The 25,556-nt window shown below is 38.0% G+C and overlaps 2 protein-coding genes across 5 annotated transcripts; one reads left to right on the forward strand and one right to left on the reverse strand.

Moving 5' to 3' along the window:
* Window positions 1-1,334: 1,334 nt before the first annotated feature.
* LOC127420081 (polynucleotide 5'-hydroxyl-kinase NOL9-like) lies at window positions 1,335-16,839 on the reverse strand. 2 transcript variants are annotated; one of them, XM_051662057.1, is made up of 13 exons: window positions 16,481-16,839; window positions 15,818-16,332; window positions 9,447-9,669; window positions 8,368-8,498; window positions 7,877-8,021; window positions 7,663-7,759; window positions 7,358-7,455; window positions 6,979-7,140; window positions 5,872-6,124; window positions 5,631-5,745; window positions 4,053-4,227; window positions 3,700-3,833; window positions 1,335-2,263 (listed from the first exon to the last, which is right to left on the reverse strand). In XM_051662057.1, the coding sequence occupies exons 2-13, from the start codon at window positions 16,277-16,279 to the stop codon at window positions 2,147-2,149; spliced, it is 2,112 nt and encodes a 703-aa protein (XP_051518017.1). In that variant the 5' UTR covers window positions 16,280-16,332; window positions 16,481-16,839; the 3' UTR covers window positions 1,335-2,146. The 2 variants fall into 2 exon arrangements, with proteins under 2 accessions (XP_051518017.1, XP_051518018.1); XM_051662058.1 differs by having other exon boundaries at window positions 15,818-16,393.
* A 269-nt stretch (window positions 16,840-17,108) lies between these two features.
* On the forward strand, window positions 17,109-24,599 carry zbtb48 (zinc finger and BTB domain containing 48). Of its 3 annotated transcripts, XM_051662056.1 has the most exons (12): window positions 17,110-17,276; window positions 18,487-18,745; window positions 18,920-19,221; window positions 19,564-19,868; window positions 20,092-20,200; window positions 21,241-21,333; window positions 21,436-21,522; window positions 21,739-21,893; window positions 22,142-22,278; window positions 22,468-22,632; window positions 23,757-23,845; window positions 23,947-24,599. In XM_051662056.1, exons 2-12 carry the CDS (start codon window positions 18,487-18,489, stop codon window positions 24,370-24,372), a joined length of 2,127 nt encoding a protein of 708 aa, XP_051518016.1. In that variant the 5' UTR covers window positions 17,110-17,276; the 3' UTR covers window positions 24,373-24,599. The 3 variants fall into 3 exon arrangements, with proteins under 3 accessions (XP_051518015.1, XP_051518016.1, XP_051518014.1); XM_051662055.1 differs by having other exon boundaries at window positions 17,109-17,276; window positions 18,487-19,221; window positions 19,567-19,868; XM_051662054.1 differs by having other exon boundaries at window positions 18,487-19,221.
* Window positions 24,600-25,556: the final 957 nt, after the last annotated feature.

The raw sequence follows: 25,556 nt of genomic DNA on the forward strand, positions 1-25,556 counted from the left end.
ACAACGATTTAAAAATAAACGTACGAAAACGTACGATGGCCGGGGAATATTCTTTCATATTTATGTGAAAAGAGCTACCTGATTGGTCGGTGAAACGTTAGGGGTTGTATTAGGGCGCACTTACAGCTTCACCGTCCAATCAGTTAGCGCTCCCGATGAATATTAACGAATCTTCCAATCAGGTATCGTTTTCCTCATTAATATTAAATTACTCACATATTATTACCTATTTTGCCGACACAAAAACACGACTAAAATGGTCATGTAAGAAATGTATTCCGTTGCAAATATACCCATATCTAATTACTGCAGATACCACTCTAAATGGCGGAGATTATAACATTACAGGATGTGTTAGTGAATAAATATAAAGCATATCTGTTCAAGACATTTGAATGGGGCATCTTAGACCGCAGTACACAGTAGGATTTGTACAGTCCTTTAAGATTGTTGCTTGTCAGACTGTACGATATGAACGCATTGATATTGCCATGGCACACTGTGCGACATTATATCAGACTGTACGATACACATCGTAGCCGACTGTGGTCCCAATCGTTCCGATCAGTGACTCACTTACGGGAGCGTTGCGGAATAGAAGTGAAACGGCGAGATTTGACCGCCCCGGAGGATTTTGTTTTTCTTTTAAAGTAAGGACATCAACATTTCCGTTGCTCCAATACCACTCCATCACGAGCATAGGTTAACATATAAAAAGAAAGATGGATTTTGTCAAATATGCCTATAATAAGACAGATCACAAATACAAAAAATTACAGATGTTGAGAGTGCGGGAGGTAGCCCACAGCTACCTCAAGCAAATATTCATTGTGTAAATAAATAGACTTGTAGCCCGAAAATGACAAAGTTCTGCGTTCACATTGGAGAAAACAAAAAAAGGTGGGTTATAATATGTCTTTCTCCTCTTTTAGATAAATAACCTATGGGCCACGCAAAATTTCGAAAATTCATATAGGCTGATAATATATCGCGCTTGCAAATTCCTTATGGTTAATGCACAAACACGACATATAATTATAGAAATCTATCCAATTGTATCTGGTGATTTGGATTAAAACGTCCCATAAATAGTTAGCAATATAAATTGCTCAAACCTTTTTATATATATATATATAAAATTTGAGTGGGGAGAATCTTGACGTTTACAGACGTTTAAAGTAAATTTATTAAAAGTAAAATAGTAATTAACATAAAATTGTAAAGTAAATGCATGATAAATGTAAAGAAAAAAAGTGTTAAGAAAATGCAATCATTTATTTATTTTTGTTTTGTAATCTCTGTATTTGTTTAATTCAGGGAATAATGATTCATATTGCTGAAGTGTTACACTTTTCTCCAAGTACTTTCTGCTTATTTATTAAAACTTTTTATATAAAATGAAAAGAAAAAATTTTTTTTTTGAAAGAGCTTGAGTAGAGTGATAGCTGGGCACAAATGTTGCTATGGTGGTGCAAACGCGGAGCAAGTGAATTGGGTTGCGAGAGAGGAGCGGAATATCTCATCCGGCTGTCGTAATAGCAGTCACACTATACGGCTGCGATGCTAAATTTCTGACACTGCCAGAACTTCGTCGGAGGCTAAAGATCATGGCAAAGGCTATTAATTGGCCGTCGGTGAGCCGACTTTGCCCTTTGACGACAGAAATCCTTTAGGATTCCTGAAATTAGTCTCAGACAGCAGAATCCTGGCCACTTCAGTTTTTACGCAATATTTAATAAAAAAAAAAAAAATAAAAAAAAATGTCAAGCAATTATCGAGTCATTTTTCTTGACAAAAATGAAACCCACTTTAATATTTTAAAATGTCTGTATTATCATGATTTGGGAATTTGAATTGGGGAAAAAAATTACAAGGACTCACAATGAACAAGTATTCTTAATAACATGTTAAAAACTGTACCAGTACAGCAAATCAAAACATGAGGAACAACGGTCTCCCATGCTGATCTTAAACATGGAGCAATTCAAAAAGAGATATAGAAAACAACACGTTACCATACATTCTGTTTTCCCATAGTATACAGTTCCAAAAGCCAAGCAAATTTTACCTCTATATTCAGGGTATAAAACAATTCAATGATACAAATATCATTTACAGAAAGCATAGCCCATCCAGAAGAGCTTAGTTATTTGCCTACAAAACTAGGTCTTGTCAGTCCTTTGTAGACATGGAGCTTTCCTGCCCCTGTGACTTCAAAGCTGTAGTCTGTGGTGACGTATGGCAATTCCACTTCAACTCCATGCTGGAACAGGAGAAAAGGAGAGGTTTAAGTACAAGGGTATACATCATTTGGAGTACCTTACACCGATCAGCCACAACATTAAAACCACATGCCTAATATCGTGTAGGTCCCCCTCGTGCCACCAAAACAACTCTGACCCGTCGAAGCATGGACTCCACAAGACCACTGAATGTGTCCTGTGGTATCTGGCACAAAGACGTTAGCAGCAGATCCTTCAAGTCCTTTAAGTTGCAAGGTGGGGCCTCCATGGATCGGACATGTTGGTTCAGCACATCCCATAGATGCTCAATCGGATTGAGATCTGGGGAATTTGGAGGCCAAGTCATTACCTTAAACTCTTTGTAATGTTCCTCAAACCATTCCTGAACAATTTTTGCAGTGTGGCAGGACGCATTATCCTGCTGAAAGAGGCCACTGCCATCAGGGAATACCGTTGCCATGAAGGGGTGTACGTGGTCTGCAACAATTTTAGGTAGGTGGTACATGTCAAAGTAACAGCCACATGAATGCCAGGATCCAAGGATTCCCAGCAGAACATTGCTCAGAGCATCACACTGCCTCCACCGGCCTGCCTTCTTCCCATAGTGCATCCTTCTGCCATCTCTTCCCCAGGTAAATGACGCACACACACCCGGCCTTCCACTTGATCTAAAAGAAAACGTGATTCATCAGACCAGACCAACTTCCTCCATTGCTCCATGTTCCAGTTCTGACGTTCACATGCCCATTGTAGGCACTTTTGGCAGTGGACAGGGGTCAGCATGGGCACTCTGACCAGTCTGCAGATGCGAAGCCCCATACGCAGCAAGCTGTGATGCACTGTGTTCTGACACCTTTCTATCATGGCCAGCATGAAGTTTTTCAGCAATTTGTGCTACAATAGCTCTTCTGTGGGATCGGACTAGACGGGCTTGCCTCCGCTCCCCACGTGCATCAGTGAGCCTTGGGCACTCATGACCCTGTCGCCGGTTCACTGGTTGTCCTTCCTTGGACCACTTTTGTAGGTACTAACCACTGCATACCAGGAACACAAGACCTGCCGTTTTGGACATGCTCTGACCCAGTCGTCTAGCCATCACAATTTGGCCCTTGTCAAAGTTGCTCAGATCCTTACGCTTGCTCGGTTTATCTGCTTCCAACACATGAAATTCAAGAACTGACTGTTCACTTGCTGCCTAATATATCCCACCCCTTGACAGGTGGCAATGTAACAAGATAATAAATGTTATTCACTTCACCTGTCAATGGTTTTAATGTTGTGGCTGATCAGTGTATATTCAAAGATTAAAGACTACAAAATGTACCCCTACTCCTATGTAATCTAAACATTTGTAATCGTCTAATCTAATGACTCTTAAAATCAAATCAGGCAACACAGAGCAAGAGAATATCACAGAATCATATGGATATTTATGAGTTATACAGTTGATTCATACCTGCATGGTGAGAAGTGCTTTAGGCAAAGTGATCTCTCCCAGCAGAAGACAGTTCACGTGCCTCAGGACAGAGGGAGACACAGGAGTAATCAGGAAGTAAAGACCTCGCGCCATGTCCACACCTCTCAGAACACCTTAAAAACAAAAAGGCAACTCACTACCAAGTAAACAATTACAATAAAGGTTTTCTAACATTCACAGCTGCATTCTTTTCCCAGTTTACCAAGTTGTTTAAAGCTGCAGTGTGTTACTCCAAAATTTCCAAACAGGTTTCCTAAATACTACCCCCATTGTTCAGAACAACTGATTAATTGAGACAAATGACAAATCAGCTTTAACTGGTATATACACACCCAGGCCCACACACTGACAGATGGGAGTTTGGGAGAGCACAACAGGACCTCCTCTGCCCATGACCTTTTCACTTAGACAGCATAATCCGACTAGACTTGCATTGGCTGCGTAGAGAATGTGGTTAGGTGCGACCTCACAGTGTGTAACCCCTATAGCCACCGATGAGTGTGGGACCTGCAGGAATAGAGAACAAATACATATTCACATAAAACAGACAAGATCAGAGGGATAAAAAAAAAAAGATGCAAAATAAACTGCTGCAGAAAACACACAAAAAACATCCAACAAAACAATGCCATCAGTTTGCACTCTTAAATAAAAAAATAGGCCCATCTATGTATTCTAGCAGAGCATTTATGTTTGAATACATGTGTTTGTAGGTAAATTTGATTTTATAGGTAATAGCCATAAATCTTCAGATTGAGAATGTATTTCTATGAATTGATCCAACTAACGTATTTGAGATAAATGTTGTGGTTAAACAAAATACACTCCCTTCATAAATGGGGCGTGCAAATATTAAAGGAATATTCTGGGTTCAATACAAGCTCAGTCAAAGGCATTTGTAGCACAATGCTGATAACCAAACAAATTTATTTAAACTCATTTCTCCTTTAAAAAAAAAAAAAAAAAAACAGTGAGGCATTTACAATGGAATTAAATGGGGTTCATTTTTGGAGAGTTTAAAGGTGCACTCAGTAATTTTTTTCCTCGACATGAATTGTAATTTTGCAATATATGTATGAAATCATGAACACACATTAAAATGAAGACTCCAGTCATATCAGTAACCTTATAAAAGCTGTTTTATTCTACACCATGACCAGCCGAATACTACTCGCATAATCTCAGTAACCGTCCTGTTATTTGACACTTTCACTCAGGGATTAAAGTAATCATGGCTGACTGTTAATACTGAATTTCTACAATGGCATCTGAAACTGAAAACTGTTGATTTTAAATGATGCTGCATCCAAGCCGCTAGGTGTCAGTGTAAGTCCAAGACGACACAAAGACAAAAGTTACTGAGAGCACCTTTAAACATAGAAATGTGAAGCTCATATGTTTAAAAGCATTTATATTAATTCTTCTGTTAAAACTCATGTGTTATTTGAGCTGTAAAGTTGTTTAAATCATAGTTTTTACGGTCATTTTAGTGTTTACGGTGTTACATCATCATGGCAATGAAGTTGTAAAACTGGATATAACTTTACAAAGAAAAGGTTAGCAAGTGATTTGAATGCACTAAAATCACGTTAACACACATATTGTTTACATCTTGTGGCTATACTTTTGAAAGAGTGACTATTTTAATGTATACGGATTGGCCCCATTCACTTCCATTGTAAGTGCCGCACTGTAACCCAGATTATTTTTTAAAATGATGGATGAGTCAAAATTTATTTTTGTGGTAATCAACATTGTGCCATGAATGCTGTCGATTGAGCTTAACTTGTATTGATCCCGGAATACTCATTTTATAAAAAATTTTGATACAGGTTTAAAGTAGAGAGCTTTGCAGAAGTCTTTGATTATAAGCAATGACTGTATCGCTTACCCAGTGTTGTTGTGTTTACCTGATAGGGTATGAAGCAGTGAAGCGGGCGGATGGGGCCCGGGTCTGGGGATTGCATCTTACTGAAGTAGCTAAGCAGAGCCAGATCTCGCAGCTCATTACTACGCTGATGTCGCCTATGAGGAACACGGGATGAGTGAGAAATTAGAAATTAACCAGTTATTTGTTTACTCTAACTATCAGCCATTAATATTTGACAACAGATCATGGCTCATCATAAGTTCAAATCAAGAGGTGCTCACATTTTTCCAGATGTCCCAGCACATTCAAATTCTGAGAGGATGCTGAGAAATACATGAGATCGAACACTTAGGTGACTGGTGGACTCCTCTGTCAGGGTGGGCGGTGTTGGAGGGTGTGTCTGCCAGCCGTGAGCAGTTCTGAGTACGTCTGGGGTTAGATGTTGACACTGTGGGACGTTCCCGTATATCAGCTGCACCACATGTGTAGCGGAAAAAAGGCGAATGAGGTCAACAAGAATCTGAAAGCCCTGGCCTGAAAGAGGGAGAGACATTTGTGCATATAAAAAAAAACAGTCAGTAAAAGACACTTTAGAAACTCAAAGATTATGATATCCATTAAAGCTGAAGAGTGCAATTTCTGAACAACTAGTGTCACTAAACAGGACTGCAAAAATAATTGTTTTTAAAGAGGTTTCTCGAATGCACTCCCATCTGCCATACGGTCAGAAAACAAATAGTCCCGCTCCAAATTCAAAGCTTTAGTTGAGCCCACGCAGCGCTGCATCCAACTCGATGCAGTGCATGTCGGTTAGACATTTAGTTTTACTTTAGGCAGCACCACCACCATGTCACCGTGACATATGCCATCAAAGTACCGCAAGAGCGAGATGGGTCAGCCGGTGCACCTGTTCCAAAGCAGCTTGACGGCTCTCTTTTCAACTCCTCCCGACTGCAAAGGCGCAATTGAAGTCGAACACACCTAATGTGACCCTGTCTGGCTTGTCAGGCAGCTCAAACAATCAGTAATGTGTTGATAACCCAACAGAGCCATATTCTTTACTTTTCAGGTGAATTAACCTACAAATTGCTTGCTTGTTAATTATTGACTCTGCATATTAAGCTAGGATAAGAGAAAGTAGTTTAATAAAAAAAAAATCTAAATGTAAAAATATAACAACAAAAAAAGCTTTAAAAACAATATATGTTTTCATTAATATCGTTAAAACAATTAAGAAGACATTAAATATACAATACAATTAAACTTTATTAACTAAAATTTTAAATGATATATTTAAAGATATCCATTAATGATTTCACTATTCCTTCATTTCAAATGAATATTCCCAAAGTATTTCCTTCCATTCACAATATATTCATATTGCTGACCTTTGACCCAGCCCATAGTGTTGATGATGACCGGACTCTCTCTGCTGCAGTGGCGCCAGAGGGATTTGAGGGATTCCAAATACCGATCTATGTCAGCCTGACAATCTGTCTGACCATAGTACACCATGTGCTCTGGGTCATGCAAGTGTGTGAAAGGAGGCCCTAAAGAACGAAGCACACAATCACAAACATGCTCATTATTTTGGGAATGTAAAATGAACACAGTATGTTGTAATGAAAGTTTGAAATAAATTCAGAAGAAAGCTTCAAATTTCTGCAGTACAAAGTTCTGTTCAATGAGAAGAATCTGTATGAATGATATTAGTGAAAAAATATGTACTGCATGTGGCTGTATGGAGATATGGAGTATGACACATACCCAATAGTGGCTCTGTAACTGTACATAAGGAGAGGCAGCCAGGAGGGGTGAACTCGGTCTGGCCAAGGTCACACTCCAAATACTCTACACTTGCAGTGCTACACACACACAACCACACATAACAAGTTTGAGAGAAATATTACCCCTTTAAAATCATTAAGCATGTGGATTTCAGGTAAAAATCATATGCTACCTGGTGTTAGTCCAACTTGGAACTCAGGCTAGTCTACCAAAATGCAAGATCACCTGCATTCTTAAGTTCTTAATTTATAAGTAAACTGATAAAATATACTTCTTGAACTCACTGATTGAGCAGGCTGTTAATAAGGTGACGATTGAAGGTGGACTTGCCAGAGTTTTTCCCACCACACACAAGAATGATGGGACAGCTGTCAAACTCTCCTGTGGAAAAAAAATACAACAACAACGTGAATTTGACCAAATACATTTGACCAGCATTGATAATCAGATCCCTCATTCAAAAATGGTTTGAAGAGGATAACCACTAACATGTATTACCTGCCCAGGCACTGAGCAAGCTGCTTAGAGCCTCTCTGTAGCTGCATGACATCACCAGACCCTGTGCACAGGGTCCATGCAGAGCTGTCACACCCACGGCTGACAGAGCAGGGTTAGAGATGGCAGCCTGAGACCTCAGCTCCCTCTGTAAGATACACATAAAACTGATTACAGTAAATGTGGGTGTCCATATAAACCTGCATGTTGTTTGGTAGAAATGGTAGAAAGCTGCTCTATGCAACTAAAACAGAATGGCAAAAGTCCTGACTGTTTATTGGTCGGACAAACAGGTAGTCCCATGCCATTGTTTGAGCCAATATTGCTGTTGGGCTGGCTGAGATGCTCAAATAAACAGAGCTGAACTGAACGTGCCACAGAACCACAGTATTAACAGCCTCTACACATGAAGCTGCAATAGGGGAAAGCATTTTAAGGACACAACGCTTTAATATTTTACTTTAAATGTAAAATCTGGAATGTCCCTGACTCACCGAGTTGAGTCCAAAGACCTCACTGAGTTCTGAGAAGCCGTGGAGAAAGCGAGTGAGGGGTGTGTCCAAGGGTTCCAGGAGCAGCACACAGGAGTCCGAGTCTACCACACTGATGAGATTCTTACATGGCTCTAGACATCAAATACACAAATCAGCACAACTTAAATATTTTTTTGCAGACTAAAAAGTTAAAGGATTAGTTCACCCAGAAATGAAAATCCTCTCATGATTTACTCACCTTTAAGCCATCCCAGATGTGTAAGACTTTCCTTCTTCAACAGAACCAAAGTGAAGATTTTTATAAGCACATTTCAGCTTTTTGTCCATATATACAGGTGCCATCAGTCTGCTGGCTGTTTGATGGTCCAAAAGGCATATTTAGGCAGCATAAAAGTAATCCACACTATTAGTCGATCAATTATGTCCTCTGAAGCAAATCGACAGGTTTGTGTAAAAAATAAATCGATAATTAAACTTTATTAACTTAAAAAAAAAAAAACACGCTTCCTGCCAGCAGCCGACAGGCAATGGCGCATTCACTCAAGAAGTCAGAAGTGTGCGCTTTGTATACAATGTATGTCATGCAAGAGTTAGGTCATTCAAACAGCAACCGGAAGCAATGATTTAAAGTTAAAAACTTTAATTATCGATTTGTTTCTTACACCAACCTATCAATTTGCTTCAGAAGACATTAATTGATCGACTGGAGTTATGTGGATTACTTTTATGCTGCCTAAATATGACTTTTGGGCTGTCAAATAGCAAGCAGACTGATGGCACCTGTATACTTCCATTGTATGGACTAAAAAAAAAAGAGCTGAAATATGCTTATAAAAATCTTCACTTCAGTTCTGCTGAAGAAGGAAAGTCATACACATCTAGAATGCTTAAAGGTAAGTAAATCATGAAAGGATTTTAATTTTTGGGAGAACTAATCCTTGAAGTTGATTCATGCAGGTAGAAACTAATGAAAGGGATAGAGCACCCAAAAAGCAAAAGTTTTGGCATCTTTTACAGTCAAGATTTTCTGTTAATAAATATAACGAGGTAGCCAGCTTGGCTGCTCCTATTAATGTTACCTGAAGAGAGGTATTTGCGAACAATGGCTTTCGCCTCCAGTCGCCCCTCTTTCTTGTTCTTGTTGTAGTTGGAGTTGATTCCTAAAGCCGTGATGGTGAGAGGGCAGTGTGAGGGTGGAGAGAAAAGGGGGTAAGGTTGTTGGCCCTCCTCTATGGTGAAGCCAAACACCTCTACCCGACCGTAGAGGCAAGTGAGCAGGCACTTCCCACGGAAACACAAGACCTGCACAGACGTCAGGGACGTAAAAGTCAGCGTACTTGCAAAAACTACAATGTTAACACTAACAATGTAAAAAAAGTTATTCAAGCCTTTAAACAAGTGGCAGAAATGTACAAGAACCCATAATTCATTAGGTCAACATTGCAGTGTTTTAAAGAAATAGTAAATAATTTAAATTGTTTTTTTATTTACTCACCCTCAAGTCGTTCCAAACCTATATGATTTTTTTAAGTGGAACACAGAATGTGAATTGTTGATGAATATTCTGGCCGTACGGTGGCCAAGAAGTGCACAACACAACCAAATTAGCAAAGCAAATAAAAGCCGAAAACACAACAGAAATAAGCCACAAAAAAAATACAACACAACGGAAAAGCCACAGCATAACGGAAATAAACCACAGCACAACAAAATTCAGAAATTAACAGATAATACATATTTTTTGAAGCATTGTATTTTAAGTTGTTTGGCAGTCTGACTCAATGCATGAGAGATCATCTCACTGCAAGTCACTACAAGAGTTCCCCGGTCAATGCTTCAGTGTCCGAGCAGAAGCTACAGCCTATTTTCGCGGGAGCAGGACACCGTGTAAGATATTTATCAGCCAATTATTGACCAAATTAAAACCATCGGCATATCAGTTATATGTATGAAAAAGCCAAAATGAAAAACCAATGGTTTATTTACAATTAATTAGTAACACACTTTGTAAAAACTCTGAAATCAAATGCACAATTCAGAAATAATAATAGCCACAAATTATTTAGAAGGGTCGGTAGTACATATATTACGTATTAATATTTACATAATATATATATATATATATATATATATATATATATATATATATATATATATATATATATATATATATATATATATACACAATATTAAATTTTTATTCTCTCGTTCTCATGTTAATGTGGAAAAACGGCATAAACGAACGTGACTGTTGCAAAAGTGGCAATTAGCTATAGGCTACATGATGAGGGAAACCATCTGAAATGCTTTGAAACCAGCAGACTTTGACTACTGATAAATCGGTATAATATCCATTAATGCTGCACGAAGACTGAAATCGCAATATGGCCTTGCGTGATTATTAAACCTCAAAAGGCTGCATTTTAAAATATAGTCTGCATTCAGCGTTTCAGTTAGCACTGTGTGAGCAAGTGGTGCCCTATAGCGATGTGGGTGGCATTATCCATTATACCACTAAAATACAGAATTTTAAAGCGGGTTTCAGTCCTTTGGTTAAAACGTTTTATTTTCCATTAGGGCTGAAACGATTAGTTGACAACATCGACAATAAAAAATTGGCGACAAAAATTTCCGTTGTCGATTGAGTCGTTTGATGAGATCACATTAAACTCTAATGATAGCGTGAGAGGAGCACTTCAGCTTGCGCCCGATTTATCGGTCGGCCGATATTAGCCTTTCACAGATATATCGGTATCGCCGTATATGTCTTCCGATATGCGCAGATATGAAAACTTTTTCAGAACATATAATGCAGAAAACAATGCTTGGGGTGATTTAGAATTGGTGTCATAACTTATTTTGTCCAGCAGAGTGTGCTCCGACTCCACTGTTTACAGAGCTGAGCTTACGATGGTTCTGCAGACAGTGCGGAGTTAAGCGGTCTTCACAGTAAGCTGCTAACTAGTTTGTGAAATACATACTGGAAAGTTAATAAAAAATGACCCCATCATTTTCCCTTTTCAATATAATGTTAACCCTGTCCCTGACAACCATGTCACTCATGTTTATCACGTTTGCTATGTTAGCCAGCTATAGTTTGTTAGTGCAGTCAGTAATGTAGCAGACTGAAAGGTAAACAACAGAGCATCTTTTTGCAGCTCAGCAGACAACCGTGCTGTGGTGGATTGTGTCTGTTGAGTGTTGATTTCACACTACCTTGTCACCTAGTTGGCGAGACGCAATGCTGGAAAGTAAATAAACAACGTCCATCTTTTACCTTGTCAGCTGAGTGGAAGCTAATGTGTAAACATGTATTCACAAAATGTTTTGTTCAGGTTTCGCAGTTTGGTACCCCCCTCAACTGAAAAATTCCAGTCATTGCATTTACAAAATGTAATATTTAAAAGTCTGGTTTTCCACCATTGAAAGTTTCCCCTGAACTTGTATAGCAGAATACGGTGTAACACCACTGCCGCTGTTTATCTCTTGACTCGGCAGGTGTAAACACTTCTTGTTTTACAACCTGCCCCTAATTGACTGGCTGTATTAAAATAGTCAGCCATTGACCGATACTAAACATACAATACTGATTTTTATTTAGCTATTTATTGTATATTTATTTATTCTTTATTTTCTCAGTGTTCATTTCTAGAATTGGTTGACAATGTCAAATAATAATGTCAAATATTCTTTGATAAAATATTTAAGAAAGCAGCCTTTTGAGTACCCTTTCATAGTCACTCCAGCTCAAAAATTAACTATATCGGCCACCATATCAGTAATCGGTGAATTTCTCCCCTCTAAAATCGGTATCGGTCTAAAAAAAAAAAATCCCATATCGGTCGGGCTCTAGTCCAGATGCACTCTAAACTTTCGTAACAGCTTCTTTTGTAGGTTTTGTAGATCGCAAAGTATGAGGGAATTATAATGCAAAAACACAAAATAAGTAAATACAGAAGCACTCTCGTTGTGGAATAAGTGGAGCTGCCACTCTGCTGAAGCAAAACTTGCGTGTCGAGCGTCTTTAAAGGAAACACCCTGGCATTACATCTTTAATGCAGTTATATTTAATCCGTTATAGCTTTATTCAAGTTCAAATAATACGGAAGCAGATCATCTAAATAACTACAAATTCCAAAACTGGCATTCTAAGAGTTGTGCGAATGTCCCGATCTAAGGGGGAGCGAATGAAACTGCATCTGGCTGATGCACACTCTGTCGCGGGGATGCTCGTCCCCTTCGCACACTTGCTGATCTTGAATATAAGTATATTTTTTCTTTACTGCACTCGCAGAAGTATAACCAAGTGAAAAAACACTTATTTACAAAATACACTTATATTTAAGATACATTCTCTTAAAGCAAGTCTAAATGACTTATATGTTGCTTCTCAAGTAAATGTATCTTGTTTAAGGATTTTAGACAATTTTAAATGGAAAACAAGACAAAAACACTTAATAACAGGACTTTTTGCAGAGAATTTCTTTACTGAAATAGACTTGAAAGTATTTATTTTCCCCTTTAATTCAGTGAATGTCATTTAGAGGTATTTTAAAAAGATGATTTTTTCCCCTCTTTATTTTTAGTAAGCATGTTTAATACAACCTTTTAAGTCAGGGCACAAGCTGAGTAGTCGGTTAAAAGCTAATGATTAATCGTTGCAATAATCACTGAATAGTCGAATTATCGTTCTAATAATCATTAGATTATTCGATTATCAAAATAATCATTAGTTGCAGCCCTATTTTCCATAATGTAATTGACTTTCCATGGAATTGCCCAACATATACATTGAATGAATTTGTAATGCTCAATAATATTCACTACATACATGTAGTGGTCGACCGATATATCACCGAAGCCGATAATACGGAAGCAGATAATGTAAATAACTACAAACTCTGAAACTGGCATTTCTCTGTGCGGTCAGCGCCTCTTCTATGAGTTGTGCGAATGTCCCGATCTAAGGGGGAGCGACTGAAACTGCATCCAGCTGATGCACACTCTGTTGCGGGGATGCTCGTCCCCCTCAGATGCGCTTGCTGCGGCTAGATTATATTGTGACGGCTCGCGACTAATTGAATCATAATACATGTGTCACTGTGCATTTCTTATCATGAAGAAAATTGGCAACATGCAGCTTTATTAATAAGAGAGAGTTTGTTTTTTTGTGAGTTAAAAATGGATTAAAGTGAACAGAAAGGTGAGAGAGGGTAGTTGTCACCCCATTATACACTGCAACAAAATACGTTTTTGATTTGTTTTTGTTTTGGCTTGTTTCCAATATAAATATCTAAAACTCCAATAAAACAATGCACATTTTCTTTAGCAGCTATACTGCAAGCTGAATAATCGGTCAAGAGCTAATGATTAATCATTGCAATAATCACCGAATAGTTGAATAATCGTTCTAATAATCATTAGATTAATCAATTATCAAAATAATCATTAGTTGCAACCCTATTTTCCACGTGATTGACTTTTCCGTGGAATTGCCCAACATATACATAGTATGAATTTGTAATGCTCTATAATATTCACTACATACATGTAGTGGTTGACCGATATATCGCCGATGCCGATAATACGGCCGATATTCTGAACTTTTTAATAATCGGCATTGGGCGATACATTTTTCCATTTGGCCGATTTGCTTCTTGAGGGCTCTGAGAATCGCCTGCTTGCACGTGAAGCGACTCAGACATGTAAAAACCAGTCATGGTTAGTTTTTTTTTTTGTTACATGCCACCATGTTACAATAATAGACTGGTGTGCAAAACAGTCTCATTTAAACGGTCCGCATATCAGAGGCAGATGCGTTTGAGCTCATAATGTTAAAGTGCTCATCTGTTTCATTCTCTCTCTCCTCAACAGTTCCATGTAACTTTTAACTGTCTTGTCTAATGATAAAAAGACAAATATCAATAAAACTAATATCATATACCATCTGCAAATATGCACATATCTCGTTTAAACAGATGTAATAAACCAACCTCACAACTTGAGCAGATCCAGCATCCTGTGGAGCACTTATTTACCTCTAAAGCACGTATTCTAACAGTCTCTCATCAGAAATCAGAAGATACAGCTATCTACCATTTAAAATATAATATTATTTTGTTAGATTATTTTTTACAAAGTTAAAAGTTTTGTGTGAAATTGAGAAAATATAGTGCTAAATAAGAGTTTATAAATTTTTTAGCAATTTTATGTTAAATTGTGTAATATATGCATTGTATCAGCCTATCGGCCACCCTGCACTCTGGATATCGGCATCAGCCATTAAAAAAACCCATATAATTCGATCACTACATACATGTAACATGTGAGTTCTGTTGTATTGAACTGCAAAAACAGGAGTGCAAAAATGTTTAAAAGTACAAAATAACCTTTTTTCATATTAATCATCATGTTATCATATTTAGTTATTTTTTGGTATCTTTTCTATCTTTTTATCTTGTATGTATCTTTCATTGTGGCTCTCTTTAAAGGTTTGGCCTGTCATGTGTCCAACAGATCCAATCCATGTTCAATGAAAATTATTTATTGTTAGAAGCTTTTGTACCTCTTTGTACATTTTTAAAGCCAAATTTCTAAGTAAAACTGTAATCTGATGACAAAATAAGGTAAGTGGCAAAATCTGTATTGGTCAAACATTTTTATATCAGTGCATCTCAAGCTGCCAGTACATAAGAACACTTGCAGGTACTGTGACGTTGTTTTGCATCATTGAGCAAATGTTGAGCTAATGTTGAGCTAATGTTGATAAATGTGCATTTAGAGTTCTGATAGAAACCCAATCAGGTATTGGCCAGAGCACTTAAGGACAAATAAGTACAGCATTTTTATATATATATATATATATATATATATATATATATTTTTTTTTTATTAATTTTTTTGGTGACAATTTTGTTCCATCTTATTAATTTTGTCATGTTGTGGCTTAATTCCATTGTGTTGTAGCTTATTTTCGTTGTGCTGTGGTATTTCCGTTGTGTTTTCAGCTTTTATTTGCTTTGCCAATTGGTTGCGTGTGCACCCGTAGGCTGCCATATCGACACACTTTTCCATGTAATGATACTAAAAGCGGCTGGAGGCTGCCAAACTTCAAAATGGCAAAAGAAAAATCACACATATATATTTAAAGTATTTTTAAGCCATTTGTTTGAGGAACAGACCAAAATGTAAGCTGTTATATGCACAACTTTGTGGACCACAAGTGCTTTTTGTTGTTTCAGAGCTTGACAGCTCCAGTCCTCATTTATTTTCATTATACAGAAAAGAGTAGCTAAGACATTCTTCAAAAAATGTTGTGTTCCACGAGGAAAGCAATACAGGTTTCGAACAGCATGACGGTGAGTAACGAATAACAAAATGTTCATTTTTGGGTGAACTTTTCCTTTAAAGCATAATAACAGTAGAGCTGGGGATGTCTATATGAGATTACCTGGCCTTGTTGCATGACTAAAACAGCACGATTGTCGTCATGGTCAAACTGTGCATGGTACTGAAGACTGTCCTTCTCCAACTGTTCTTTGTCAGGTAACGTTGAACTCTGAAGAACACTCTTGGCATATGCACTCCATTCTTTAGAGTCCTCTGAATTGCTGCTGGCCTCCAGTCCTGTGCCTCCATTTGTGTGGACATGAGCAAAAGTCTTCTTTTCCTCCTCAGTATAACTGTTTATAGGGATCAAAGTCACAGGTTTTGCATACAACTTCTTCAACCGTTTTAACCTGGGTTTCTCCCTTTTGGCTATCTGTTGCTCCAATTTAGCAGTCCCAGAACTTGAGAGAGCCGAGTCCAGTTTGCGTACTTTTTTGCACCACTTATTCTTGCCGTGACGTTTAGTGACGTTTCTTTGCTCATGTTGAGATCGAGAAGAAACTTTCTGAACTTTCATTGTCATCAGATGAACGCCAACGAAACTAAAAACAACATAAACCCAGAGCAAGGGGGCACCTATAAAGGAAGAGGGAACAAAAATGTCGGAGTCAGCACACCTGGAGTCACTAAAAAGTACCTGTCAAGGAGAAAGATAAAGAGAAATGCTTTTAGCTGCCTTTTGATACAGCTCTTATACATAACTGCAATGGCACAGTTTACTTACCTGTTTAAAGCGAGAAGCCGTTGTAATGTGCTGTAAACTGTCCTGTGCATTAAGATATGATTCAAGTCAGAAATGTGAAACACATATGAAGATCTGCCTGTTCACTGTATTACTATGAAACTGGCAGTGGCTCCATGTGAACACTAAAATCACGCTGCACGATGCTACTGTGGTTCCACTTCACTAGACGAGATGAAGGTGTTCATTCCCCTCATTTGATCTTCTTTACAACCGCATTGAAAGTGTTTAATTAATGCAACCATGCGACTGAATGTATAAAAACATCAGAATAGGGAGCGAAACGTAAAACATGTCGACAACGCGACTCGGTGGCTAACAGAAGCAATTTTGTGCAGCGCTCACAGCAATGTGATGGACAATCAAATATTTCCCGGACTTTCAATAGAGGTTGATTTTATAATACCATTGTTTATAAATTCTTATTCTCGTTATATAATTAAAAAAAAGTCATAAAATATAATAATTAGTGTGCAAAGTCGCTACTGGAGATGAAACGTTAAATAGGTAATATTTGAAGAAAAAAAAAAAAAAAAAAAAAAACAAAATCTCACCCAGCGCAATGCATTGCATGGCCAACTACCATAGAGTTCCAGCCGAGTGCTAACGTCACTTCCTGTTAATGTTTCAACATGGCTTCTCGTTGTTTTGCTGAAAATAAGCAATTCATGGAGTAAAACATATCAGTTAGTCATTAATATAAATTAAATTACATATATATGTTCCGTTTCAGTATATGAAAAGAGATATGAGAGTATTGATCTAGTATCCGCGAAAGGTGAGTCATACGCGCTAAATTGTGCGGCATGTAGTTTAGGGAGCGTCTTTAAAATGCGGACATTGTAGTTAACGTTTAGGTAAAGTTCAGCCTATCAATAACCGTTATCAATAAGTTTAGGTAACACATTAGTCAATCAATAGTCAGTATAGCAAAAGTTAATAGGATAATGCACGAAAATATGTTTGAGCACGAACAGATGAAAAGGCACTCAATGCCTCTTCTTAAATGGCCGTTTAAAATGCAATAATTGCAAGTTAAAGGGTTATTTAAAATTTCCTAAAGCACAAACATTAGCCTGTATCTTCGTGAAGTACTATGCAGCTGAAAATACTTGATATTAATGATGGGATGCACAAGCTAGACAGATTTATTATACTAATTTATTCAAATGCTACTTTTTTTCGTTGTCTGTAGTTTCTTTATCTGCAAATCATTTTGTAATTTTTATTTTCTTTTTGTATTGTGCAGTGTTTTACATTGTTTTTATTAAATGAGTGATCCAGGTTCAGCACAAGTTAAGCTCAGTTAACCGCATTTGTCGCATAATGTTCATTACCACACAAAATCATTTTGACTTGCCCCTTGTTTATATATATATATATATATATCACAGTTACAGTAAGGCACTTTCAATGGAAGTGAATGGGGCCAGTGCATAGACATTAAAATATACACTGTTTCAAAAGTATAGCCACAGGACATAAACATTGCATATGTTACCATGATTTTAGTGTGATAAAATCACTTTCTAACCTTACATGTGAACAGTTATAACTTTTCATCATGATGACATTATGCCAGTAAACCCTGCAAACCCCCATAAGGGCTTTTATCACAATAAAATCCTGTAGAACAGAGATTTTATTACACTAAATTAATTTAAAAATGTATAATGTTTACATCTCATGGTGATACATTTGACACACATTTGATCACTTCCATTGCAACTGACTTACCGTAACCAGTATTTTTTTTTTTAAATATTTAATCAACCAGTGTCAAAATAATTTTCTGTGGTAATCAAAATTGTCCCACAGATGCTGTTAATTGTACTGAACTTGGAACGTTCCCTTAATCAGTGCCTTTATAGTGCCCTTTAATTATATAATAATTTGAAGGAGAGCGACAATGTTTTGTGTATGTGTGCTATTTTTTTTTAATATTCAAATCATTGTTAAGATTTGATTGATGTCTCCTTTTTGTCTAGATGGAAATACGTGCCCAGGGGATCCCTCATGCTCAGCGGGTGCTGTCTTTGCTCAACCAGCAGAGGGGTTTTGGCCAGTTTTGTGATGCAATGCTGAACACAGCGAGTGGGCAGGTGCATCTGGCCCATCGCAATGTTCTCGCCTGCTTCAGCCAGCTGTTTCAGGATCCCATTTCAAACACACCATGTGTACAGATTACCCTCCCGTTAGCATGCCCTGATGATGGACTTGAGCTGTTGCTTAACTACTTTTACACTGGTGAACTCCACTTAGATGATAGTAATTTAGAAAAGGTTAAAAATGCAGCTAGTGGACTATCAGTGCCGGATTCTTTGATACATTGCCAGGGTTCGCCAAGTGTGGCGGCTTTACAGTCTCCTGACTTGAATGAAGATTCTAAAAACATACCACTCTTTCCCCTGACATCTGCAGACTCTCTGCCTGACCAGACAGCAAAAGGAAAGGCTGGATCTAGGCAAGGAACGAAAAATAAATCAGATGCAGCAGTCACAGCTAGTGATGATGACCACCTTGCCTCAACATCTACGACCACCACTCGTTCTGGAAGGAGAGTGAAAGGGCCCAGTAGACTAGTTGGCGAGAGCCACTTGTCTACTGTCACAAGACAAGGAGCTGGAAGGAGAAAAGCATCATCTCTGGAGTACAAAGAGGAGGAGACTGCTGCCACTGAGGAAGGACATCTGCTCATTCATCAAGACTTAAGTGAGACTGAGGTATTCATACATCCATTCAACCAATTGTCATTTATGGTTAATTTCATATGCCTAGTTTAGTCATTTTTTATATTTTATGATGCCCTTATTTATTCATATAATGATTTGAAGGAGAATAAAATATATAAAAATTTCTATTCAATTCAGTTCAGTAGAGTCAATACGATAGATAGGTAGATAGACAGTTGTGTATTATGTAGAATGTATTATCCATTTAATAAATAAAATATAAAAGTTTCAAATCAAGTTCAGAGCAAACCTTAACCTTCTACTACTGCATTAAAACATTTAGAATGATTTTATCTGTGATCTGTGCTACATGTACTTTTATTCCTCTTTAAGCAGGTGGATGGATCTGTTGAGAATCCAAATGATGATGATGTTGACCATGACTATGATGTTGATGATGACAATAATGGAGGTGATAGTATGGAAATTCTCATTGAGGGCACTGATGAAGAGTACATGCCTCATGATTCACCTTGCTCGACCTCAAAGGGTCCACGGGGAAAGCGCAAATGGCAAGAAAAAAACACCTATAAAGAGAACGGGGAAGGAACATCAAAAGACACCAAGAAAGGCTCAGTTCAATGCCCAACATGCCACAAAACATTCCTCAGCAAGTACTATCTCAAAGTACACAACAGGTATGTTCCTCTTTGTTATGCAGAGCAGGGATGGACAAGGCCTTTTATTATATGGTGCACTACGTAAACTTTAGACTGTGCATTTCTCTGAAGAATCAATGTTAGTTTACCCCTTGAATGTCAAGAGGCTGTTTTTTTTTTTTTTATGATGGAACATTTTTTAAATAACATTAACCCCATACTCTGTCTGAATATGTTCTTCTCTGCTTGTTCTGCTTACTAGGAGACATACAGGAGAGAAGCCCTTTGAATGTGCTAAATGCGGGAAGTGCTACTACAGGAAGGAAAACCTACTAGAGCATGAAGCCAGGAACTGCCTAAGCAGAACAGAGGTGGTAATTTTGATAGAAGGGAGCAATTTGCATGGAATGTAACCAAACATTTTTAAATGGCAAAATAAATATGCACTACCAGCCAATAACTAGTGTTAGTTGATTGCCAACTGTACGGAAGGGTTAAAGGGCTAGTTCAGCCAAAAATGAAATTCTCATAACTTACCCTCATGCCATCCCAGATGTGTATGACTTTCTTTCTTCTGCAGAACACAAGTCTCCACTTTCACTTTTACATCTGAAAGCCACATGTGGTGCCTGTTTAGTTTCACATTCACATCTAAAAGTGAAAGTGGAGATTTAAAGTAAAAAAAGACTTACATTTTAAACTGTTTCTTACCCACACCTATCATATTGCTTCTGAAGACATGGATTTAACCACTGGAGTCATATGGATTACTTTTCTGTTTCCTTTATGTGATTTTTGAAGCTTGAAAGAACACCATTTATGTGCATTGTAAGAACATACAGAGCTAAGATTTTCTTCTAAAAATCTTTGTTTGTGTTCTGCGTAAGAAAGAAAGTCATGCATCTGGGATGGCATGAGGGTGAGTTATGAGAATTTTTAGTTTTGGGTGAAGTATCCCTTTAATCTTACTATTTTCCGCATTTCAGAATAATAGTAAAGTCTTCAAAACTATGAAATAATACAACATCATGGAAGTAAGGGAATGCGCACACTTTGCATTTTTTCGACCAAATTAATGAGATATCCACAAGGGAAGCTTTTTTGAACAGTACTGAAGGAAAATGTATTTGTTTTGTAAAGAAATTCATACATAGGTACAATTTATAATTGCCTTCTAAACTAATTTCAAGCATTTAAGCTTATGCTACCTTTAGATCAAAAGCTTTTTAAGATCATAATAATCATTAATTCAGCCAAGTGTGTCCAAACTTTTATCTGGTATTGTACATGTAATTGAAATAGCCATGAGAGATTTTTGGTGGCTGCTGTTGCATTAATATATAGTTTCACACTATATTAGTAATGCTTACTTTAAAAAACTTTTTGGTACTGATATTTTTGTTTGTGCCAGGTTTATTCCTGCTTCAAATGTCGCATGACCTTTAAGAAGCGACATGAGCTGCGTCTCCATACAGTCACACACACAGGAGAGATGCCCAATAAGGTATGTCTTCCATTGTGGAAATGACCTTTAGTCAACTAAATTTTCCCTCATTGGCCTGGCTGTAACTGGGCATTGTGCCGATGTTATGTTGTCCTGCGTTAGTGCACGTCATGTCCAGAACAGTTCATACAGAAGAAGGACCTCAGGATCCACATGATTAAAGTTCACGGAGCTCCTAAACCCCATGCAGTAAGTTGTTCATGGCCTTAATGCTAAGAAGAGAGAATTGGCCTGCAATAACATTATGCCCTGGAGTGAAAAAGAATGATTATATAGATTATTATTACAATATCTCATTAAGTGTATTTGGAACTGTAATATCCTATTGAAAACTAAACAAACATTTTGGGTATTACTAATAAAATGTTAAATAATAAAAGTTAATGTATTATCTGTTATGTCTAGTGCTCATTGTGTCCCAAGTGTTTCTTGTCCCGCACTGAGTTGCGTCTGCATGAGGCAGCCAAACATCGTGGTGAGAAGCTGTTTGTGTGTGAGGAGTGTGGTCACCGGGCCTCCAGCCGCAATGGCCTACAAATGCACATCAAAGCCATTCACAGGTACAAGTAAAGAGCATGATTTATTTATTGTTTACAATTATTTTTATTATTATTTCTGACTGCATTTTAATGGCAAAGCTGAACAGATTCTACAACTATGCATACTTGTGGTGAATAGACAATAAACAATGTTAACAAAACAGGACAAGGTGTTTACATGTGTATTTCATTTTGCACGTTTTGTGTTTAGCAGCTGGACTAGTGCTAAGTAATACTGTCAAAATGCATTTTTGCTGTATTCTCTTCAGAAATGAGCGTCCCTTTGTGTGCGAGTTCTGCAACCATGCTTTTACTCAGAAAGCCAATCTCAACATGCACCTTAGAACACACACTGGAGAGAAGCCTTTCCAGTGCCACCTCTGTGGCAAGACATTTCGTACACAAGGTAAGTCTTCCCATATAGTCAAAGTGATTTAACAGGCCTTGACTGCAGACACAGAAACATTGCAGTTCATTTTTAAAGAGATTAATCTATGCAGTTCCTCCTTTTTAATGTTTATGGTATACCACATCTAGTAGTTCATATATATTGCTTGTGTTTTATTAACTAACAATGTGCTGTTTGTGTGAGCAGCCAGTCTGGACAAGCACCACCGTACACACACAGGAGAGCGACCATATGTTTGTGAGTTCTGTGAGCAGCGCTTTACTGAGAAAGGTCCTCTCTTACGCCACATAGCCAGCAAACATCAAGAAGGCCGCCCACATTTTTGCCACATCTGCAACAAAACCTTTAAAGGTGAGTTATATGAACAATTACACTTAAAAAGGAATGGGAATGATATAGTATAGGACTTTAACACTGATAATTTATGTTAAAGGGATTGTTCACCCCAAAATTTAAATTCTGTCATAATTTACTCGCCCTCATGCCATCCCAGATGTGTATGACTTTCTTCTGCTGAACACAAATGAAAATTTTTAGAAGAATATCTCAGCTCTGTAGGTCAATACAATGCAAGTGAATGGTGGCCAGAACTTTGACTTTGACTTTCCAAAAAGTAAATAAAGGCAGAATAAAAGTAATCCATACGACTCTAGTGGTTAAATCCATATCTTCAGAAGTGAAATGATAAGTGTGGGTGAGAAACAGATCAATATTTAAGTCCTTTTTTTCTATACATTTCACTTTCTTCTTCTTTTTTTTTGGCAATTCACATTCTTTGTGAATATCACCACCTACTGGGCAGGGAGGAGAATTTATAGTAAAAAAGGACTTAAATATTGATCTGTTTCTCACCCACATCTATTATATTGCTTCTGAAGATATAGATTTAACAAGTGGAGTCGTATTGTTTGCTGCCTTTATGTGCTTTTTGGACCTTTAAAGTTCTGGTTACCATTCACTTGCATTGTATGGATCTACAGAGCTGCAATATTCTTCTAAAAATCTTAATTTGTGTTCAGCAGAAGAAAGAAAGTCATACACATCTGGGGTGGCATGAAGGGTGATTAAATGCAAATGTCTATTTCAATAAAATCTAACTAATCTAAAGGGATAGTCACCTAAAAATTAACATTCTGTCATCATTTACTCACCCTTATGTTGTTTGAATCCTGATTGAGATGCAGAATCACCATTCACGTTCATTGTTTGGAAAAAAGATGCAATGAAAGTGAATGCTGACTGAGACGAACATACTGCCAAAGATCTCCTTTTGTGGTTCAAAGTTTGTCATACAGGTTTGGAACAACATGAAAGTAACTAAATGATAGCATATTGCACACCTATTGATGAATCATAAGTATATATAGACTAAAAAAATTAACAGAGTTAGTACCCTAAAATTGTCAGTTGGTACATTTGCAATTCCATTAAAATTTTGAAACTTTTACTTCTAATATGCCATGATGCCCCATCAGCCATCGAGCAGCTCCGTGTTCATGTACGACGTCACAAAGGCATGAGAAAATTCGAGTGTACTGAGTGTGGTTACAAGTTCACCAGACAGGTACCTATCCAGAAACATTAAATCCTCCTAAAGGAAACCATTTTTATTATATACTTCCCTCCTTGCTGCCTTAGATCTCAGTGTCCTTATTCTGTTGTCAGGCACACTTGCGACGGCACTTCCAGATCCACAAACGCGTAGAGAACTACAACCCCAGGCAGAGACGACTGCGCAACCTAGTTGTGGAGGATGAAAATTCAGCTCCCATATCTAGTTCTTCCAGTCAGACAGAGGCTCGGGCAGGGGACATGGTTAACTTGGTGATCCAACCAGATGCAGCTGTAGTGGAGCAGGTGGTCTCAGCCCCTGCTGGAGGAGCAGGAGGAGATCAGAACACATATTCAATGACTGATGGGCCTATGAATGGTGAGCAGACAGGGTTTGATGTGACTGAGAGGACTGGTGGTGAAATTGAGCAGGCTGGGTTTACTGTAGCAGATGTGATAGACCAGACGCTGCTGTACCCCATCCATCAATCCAATGTGGTTGTGGAGCTGCCCAGCTCTGGAACTGATGGGAAAGTTTAAGTGGAAGAGACTCATTGTTTCCAGAGCAAATGCTACATGACCACAAAGATATTTACAGAGGGTCCATATTGGAGTGTGAAGTTTGAAAGTCAATGAGACAAGTCAGTCCATGTAAATAAATAACTTTCTTGTCACTTGCATAAAAAGGAGTAAGAAATGGTTTTGATATTAATTTATTGTGTTCAAAAGTTTGGAATTGTGAAATAAAAAATTAAAGTAAAAAAACACTGGGGACTCATTGCATCAAATATGACGTGAGACAAGATCATCTTGATTTTACTAAATCTAATCTAAGTAGTTTAAACTATAGATATATATATATATATATATATATATATATATATATATATATATATTCATTGATGCGCAAGGGTTTTGAAGGCTATCCCGACTGGCCCGAACCGACAGAAGGTCTACTGTGGCACAAGTCACAGAAAATTCTTATGATGATTATGTGAGGAATGTGTCACAACACATACGCCTGTTGCGTAGCCGCAGACTGGTCAGAGTGCCCATGATGACCCGTGTCCTTTGTCAAATGTTCCTACAATGGGCACGTGACCGTCTGAACTGGTCCTTAGAGCAGTTGAAGAAGGTTGCCCCGAGTCCTGTTTTCTTTTACATCACATGGACGGTTGTGTACGTGTGCGCCGTTTACCTGGGGAAGTTTTGGCACCGGGATGCACTGTGGGAAGACGACAAGCCGGTGGAGGGAGTGTGATGCTCTGGGCAATCTTTTGTTGGGAAACACTGGGTCCGGCCATTCATTTGAATGTCAGTTTGACACATGCCATCTACCTAAACATCATTGCATACCAGGTACACCCCTTCATGGCAGTGGTGTTCCCTGATGGCAGTGGCCTCTTTCAGCAGGATAATGCGCCCTGCCACACTGCACACATTGTTCGGGAATGGTTTGAGGAACATGATGAAGAGTTCAAGGTAATGACTTGGCCTCCAAATTCCCCAGATTTCAGTCCATTTGAGCATGTGTGGGATGTGCTGGACCAACAAGTCCAATCCACGGCGGATCCACCTTGCAGCTTACAGGACTTGAAGGATCTGCAGTTAATGTCTTGGTGACAGTTTGTTAGCTTTCACGTGGATGCACTGAGCAGGCTAGATACTGAGCCATGGGGAGCAGAAAAGAACTGTCAAAAGACCTGCGTAACAAGGTAATGGAA

The sequence above is a fragment of the Myxocyprinus asiaticus genome, chromosome 29 (genome assembly GCF_019703515.2).
Source record: "Myxocyprinus asiaticus isolate MX2 ecotype Aquarium Trade chromosome 29, UBuf_Myxa_2, whole genome shotgun sequence".
Lineage (NCBI taxonomy): Eukaryota > Metazoa > Chordata > Actinopteri > Cypriniformes > Catostomidae > Myxocyprinus > Myxocyprinus asiaticus.